We start from the raw sequence: 6304 nt of genomic DNA, 5'->3' as shown, positions 1-6304 counted from the left end.
GTGTCATAATTTACCGAATGACGCTTTATGACTACAGTCATAAATATTCATGAAGGCTTATTCATGTTCATGACAGGTGTTATGTCATGTTTATGACAGTGTCATGACAGTCTTATTCAACCCCCTTCAAATAAAGTGTTACCTAATGTGGGAGAGAATAAAAACAGTAGAGCTTCAAATGACTTCAAATCTTCAGTCAAGCTGACTGAAAATTGTTGTTTAGGGTTAACATGTACGTATTTATTTATATTTTTATTGAAAAACAATCCAGGCTGAAAATGTGCAATCTTTTTGCACAAAAAAACACAAACACCCCCTCGCCTCCCGAAAAAAAAAAAAACAATCCCGATGCTTGAAACTTCTGAAGTGCAGTAGAGCCTGAAGAGGTGTTAAGGTGTATAAAGAGCCCAGTCAGCCCTTCTTCAGTAATATCAGCTAAACCATCTGATAAATGGACTGTGAACCAAGTAAACAGCGGTCACATGTACAGCCCAGTTTTCAATTACCTTGCCGTTAACCTTACCAAAAAGGTGTTGGTAGCTGCTCAGCCCAGCAGCCCATCCTGCCCCTCTGTTTCAATTATCTTCCACACTACTCTGTCTTTAACAGCAGTGTACAACTGTTCTACACACATTTCTTAATACCTGACACGTGGAAGAAATATGTACTATACTTCTACAAAGCAAAGTCAAATTATTTATTTTAATGAACTACATGTCAACCTTGTGCTTTTAAGCTCCATTAATGATTACTTGCTTCTTGATTTTACCTCTCTCCAGGGTTTTTCAATACTGCTGAATCTATGGTAATGAGATACTGCTGCTACTCATGGTTTACAGGTCAGGTGAGGGAGACAATAACAATCATTTATTGCAGTTACTAGTAAGTGAAATGAGAGTAATACATATTAATAGTTGACCTCTCATTGTGATGTCATTTACTCTGGATGAAGTTCTATAAGCTTCTGTGATTTTAATCAATTTATTATAGAAAAAACCCTGGAAATTTTACAATGTATCTTACAGACTGTACTGTCATCTTGATATGTTTGCTAATCTCAAACCTACACAAGTTCCCTGGTGTTCAGTGCAATTTTTCAAAAGGGTTTCATAAAATGGATGCAGGGTGAGTCATGTCATTCAGTGTCAGGGACAGAAATAGAGGACTTTGTACATGGAATAAATTATAGGATCAAAATGTAATTCAAAGAACATGATGCATGATTTAATCATTGACTGTCTATGCATTCCAAAATTATCAATCACAAGCTCTGTTCCCTTTCTCCATTTATCACTTTACACCCACAGACTGACATGTGACAGCAGTTCATCAAAATGTGATATTGGACTACATAACATGCACCAGCCGACAGCCTGGCTAAATTTGCATGATGATTATAATATGTGGAATATCCAGGCTAGCTCCAGCATAAACACATGCCAGTCATCATCGTGAGAAATCGTTACTTTTTTTTAAGCAAGGTGCCAGTAGGTTGGGATTGATGCCGTCGACGATAAGTTGCATGGACCACTGAGGCACATTTCTCAATGGTCCATGCATCTAATGTATAACAGCAGTCTCATAGCAAAACATAAACGAATAATAAAGCTAATCTGATACATACATAAGCAAATGATTCTGTTTCTCATTACCATGTAAGTGATTGGGCTAGACAGAAATAAAGTAAATATCATCTTGACTATTTTCAACTATAATTGCAATTTGTTATATGGTAATTCAAGAGCATCTATATTACTTCTCTTTTCTCATTTCCTCAGGTAAGCTTTTACTCAGATGAGACAACTGTAGTGGGAGAGACAAGTAGAGCTGGTTTTATTTAGTAGCAGTAAGGAGACAGTAAAAATCTGACTGCAAAACATTAACAGCGCTTCAGTATTACTGCAGATACATAGCACTGAGAAGTGGAAAGTAAAGCTTTGTTTATATTACTAAAAGAGCAATAAATAATTGCAAGAGCAGATTGTTCACATAGCATGAACATCCAGCACGGTTTGGATGATGTACCAAAAGCGGTTCTCATTCTCGAAGTTGGTTGATGAAAATGACATCATTTTGTTCTTAGGTTCATGGCTACCCTATCTTGTCACAACCCCATGGTGAACGTTTTGCCCCATGCTGTATGTAAAACTATTTTGTGAATTTTGAGTGTGTTTGTTGAAGTGGAAAACAGCCCCATTTACTCAACTTCCAGAAGGCACTTTTCAGCCACATAGTAGGATGGATAGTTTTGAGGAGCAATTGGTTGTGAGAAAATATGCACTGTTATCCCAAAGCACTAAACTCAACCTGCTTGGCTCTGGTCCAATGCGGTGAGTGAACATCACGACAACGACTTATGTTTTTGGGTTTTTTTGGCTTCAGGTAACAAGGGGAAAAAATTAGACGTTAAAATTTATTTCAATTAAAGCAGGCAGCATAGTTCATAAAAATACACATGAATAATTATGATTAAAACGCAAGGCACTTATAGCAAATATTTCTAAAAACCAAACAGAAAGTACCTATGTGTAAAGAGCCAGTGTTGAATACAGTGTTGAATACAATACATCAGATACATGCATAGCAGGAACTGACCTGTCTGATAGTTCTTGCCACCAGGCTCTCTAGTACTGGTCCTCGATCTTCATGTAGAAGATGAACTTCATCGAGGATCAGGAGACGCACAATTTGAGAGAGAGCCACGTCTCCAACACTTTTCCTTGTCACAACATCCCACTTCTCTGGAGTTGTCACCAACATCTAAAACAAGGGTGAACACATAGGTGACTGTTCAAACACTACATCAAGTAATCAAGACTGGAAATAAAGCAATCTATTCACAGCAGTAGGCAAGAGGATGGTAAACTTCAGACAACTTCGTACAACTCAGTCTCGACACCAATATCATGGTAGGTATTCACAAACCCGTAACCAGTTTGAACTGTAAGGCCTAATACTGTAAGGTTACAGAGTGAATACGATACAGTAAAGAGCAAGCAAAATAAAATAGAATATACAGCTGTAAAGGGCTGCTGGAGCTCTCAGAGTGAAGGCATCATCTTTTTTTTCCAGTGTTCCAGTTAGATCAGTATAGTCTTATGCCTTTATTGACATTCTGAGTGTAGTACTTTGAAACACTGAATTTTGACAACGGGCAGGCATAGCCATTGCCATAACAGGCTTCTAGGCTTTCCTTAGCCAAAGGACAAAGCTATGGGTCAAGGTTTCATGTCTATGGTGGAACTATAATTTGAAACACACTCAAATAGACTCAACCAAAAAAATCCAGTATCGGCTTCTAAATCCCTTCCTAAATTTTAGACAGATAGTAAGAAATGCCTGACAAATTCACCTTTGTGTTCTGAAAATTCCAGATACAATTGAAACCAGATATTTGCATACATCGCATAAAAAGACGCATTTTTTTCCAACTGTCTGAAGTTAAATGAAACCAAACTTCTCTTATTTTAGGTCAGTTAGCATTACCAAAATTATTTGTATTTGCTGAATGCCAGAAAACTTAGAATTTTTTTTTAGAGATTGTTTTGAAGTTTTCTATGAATTCACAAGTTAACATATATTTGGTCAGTAATTGCCTTTATGTGCTTTTGATGATATATGATCTATTCATTAGGATAGATCAGCACATTCATTTGCTACTTTATATGTATTGCTCAATAATGTCACTTAAAAATAATAATGGTTTTTAGCTGTGTGGTATCCTTGAGTGTCTTGAAAAGTGCTTTCAAATAATAATAATAATAATAATAACCCCAGTATTGCCACTATTTAGTTTAGAAATTGCATTGTCCATCCAGGATATTATGTGATTCAAAGAAAAGAGGAGAGGTTGAAGGAAATCTGTGGATTTTAAAGTGAGGTACAATAGGTTGTCATCGGCTTATGCATGATATTAATTATTGTATATCCTGATGATGCTTCTGAGTGGGATCATATAGTTAAAACTGATTGGCCCTCTTGCTTATTTGGAATGCATATTTTAAGATGAGGTCAACCTCTAAATAGCTATTTAGAGGTTGACCACTTCAATTAGTGGCTTAGCCAAGCCACTGATAACAAAACATTCTTACAGACTTTAAAGAATTTTATGGTCTACTATATCAAATAGAGATGAGGTAGGAAAATCTACACTGTGACCAAAGTCTGCAGGTAGCAGCATACGTAAGCAGCTTCAGTAGAGCAGTTTTAATGTGCCCTAAAACCACACTGTCACGATTACAGTATTTTGGTGGGGTGTAAAAATGGAAGCATTTTTATAAATCTTAAAAGATGAAGCAGGAACCGGGAATGCAGTTTTTACTGATTAATGTGTTTTTGCTTAGTCTGTAGATGCTGTTCCTGCTTATTTACATCTGCTTAGTAAATGAAATTGGACCATTGCATGTAGTATAATGTAAAGATGAGGTCCTTGCAGGGATAGTTGGAGCAGTTGGTTGGTCAATAAAAAAATGCCCTCCTTCTCTCCCTCCATCCCTCCATCCAGTTCCGCTTGTCCAGAGTTGGGTCGAAGGGATAGCAGCATAAGTATGGAGGCCCAGACTTCCTTCTTCCCAGCCACTTGTTCCAGCTCGTCTGGGGGAATCCCAAGGCGTTCCCAGGCCAGCTGAGAAACATAGTCCCTCCAGTGTGTCCTGGGTTTTCCGGTGGGACATGCCCGGAACACCTCACCAGGGAGGCGTCCAGAAGGCATCCTGACCAGATGCCCAAGCCACCTCAACTGGCTCCTCTCAATGTGGAGAAGCAGTGACTCTACACTGAGCCTTCTACACTGACCAAGCTTCTCACCCTATCTCTAAGGGAGAGCCCATACACCCTATGTAGAAAATTCATTTTGGCCGCTTGTATACATGACCTTGTTATCCAGAGGCCATTGACCTGGGTCAATGGCTCAGTCTTTCAGACATGACCCAAAGCTCATGACCATAGATTAGGGTAGACTTTGTATGGTTCCTCACCTAGGACCTGTCTGTTGACCCAATCAGGGGCATGAAACCCCTTACAGCATAACTTCTACACTGCAACAAATGGCTGTAACAACTGCATCATGAAAATACAGTAAGGTGGCTGGGTTTTGAAAATACAGCTCTTTACTGTGATCTGAAATGCATATGGAAAGTATATGGGACGTGATTGGATCGCTGGATCACGTGTGGAATTTACCACCTGTAATGTAAATTTTTAATGTACAGTTGCATTGTGGGATATTTACTGGCTGGAGGCGAACGTACACAGGCTACAGGACGGGACCAAAAATGACTTTCACCGGGTAAGTACTTTTTAAAAAACACTGTATTGCAGTTTTGTTTGTGTAAGAAAATGTATTTTATGTGGTTATATTGAGCTACTCTCGCTTGTTTGCTAAAGCTAACTTCAGTTATTTCTCAGCTAGCATTATGTGCAACACAATTGCTTTATAGGTCAGTTCACCTAGAATATGCAGATGGCTATATTCTGGTCTTTTTGTGGAAGTTGTTTGAGGGTAGGATGCCTCAGCTGTTTTTTTGTTTTTTTTTGGCGCAGAGGACTGTCAACATTAACGCGTTAGCGTAGGCAATTAACCTGAACATTTTAAGGCTAATGCCAGTAATATTAACATACTACATAACGCAGACCTATCGAACCATCTATTTTGACATCAAAGCCTGTCTCCCGCAGAGGGTTATATAGTTCACAGCAGCATGTTACACACGGGAGAGCTAAGAACAGTGAAATACTTTTTCAGCGACACCAGACAGCATCAAGAGTTGAACAGTTTCAACTTTCTTGTGTTGGGTGTTGCCAACGTTGTGCACATCTAGTATACTAGCCCGCAATGTCACGTGCACGAATTACACTGGTCTTCGCTGGCTCCATGAGGACAATAGAGTGCCATCACAGGAAATGAAGGTAGAGGAACATTTCTGAACCAACGTTTAAAACAAACTGACTTTCTATAAAGTCAGTTGAATATAAAACCTGGAAAACTAAGAATCTTCAGACATGGTTTGTCTGAGACTACAAAACATTTTTTGAGAATGTGCATGTTTCATATGGGCTTCCCATATGAAACATGGGAAGCCCATGCCATTGCTTTCCCCCAGAACACTTGCTAAGCCCGGTGGTCAGGGCGCCAAGGCAGTCCACAAGCGGTCCACCATGTTTTTGAATTAAAAGATGTTAAGTAGACAGGAAGTGTGCATTAGCTCTAGTTGTGGCGTAGCTCTACGTCAGTGGTCCCCAAACTTTTTCCTGTGAGGGCCACATAACTTTTCCCTTCTCTGGTGGGGGGCCGGAAATTGTTTAC

General features: G+C 39.1%; 1 protein-coding gene across 1 annotated transcript in view; it reads right to left on the bottom strand.

The window, feature by feature from the left end:
- ascc3 (activating signal cointegrator 1 complex subunit 3) overlaps nt 1-6304 on the bottom strand; it is a 376011-nt gene that overhangs the window by 205357 nt on the left and 164350 nt on the right. The window contains exon 11 of the mRNA XM_007577033.2: nt 2596-2760. Within this exon, the coding sequence (XP_007577095.1) occupies nt 2596-2760 (165 nt within the window). The remainder of the gene's footprint in view (nt 1-2595; nt 2761-6304) is intronic.

This window comes from Poecilia formosa, unplaced genomic scaffold, assembly GCF_000485575.1.
Source record: "Poecilia formosa unplaced genomic scaffold, Poecilia_formosa-5.1.2 Scaffold425, whole genome shotgun sequence".
NCBI classification, from domain to species: domain Eukaryota; kingdom Metazoa; phylum Chordata; class Actinopteri; order Cyprinodontiformes; family Poeciliidae; genus Poecilia; species Poecilia formosa.
Note: the sequence above shows the minus strand (reverse complement) of the source record. Positions and strands in the feature narration are given on the sequence as shown.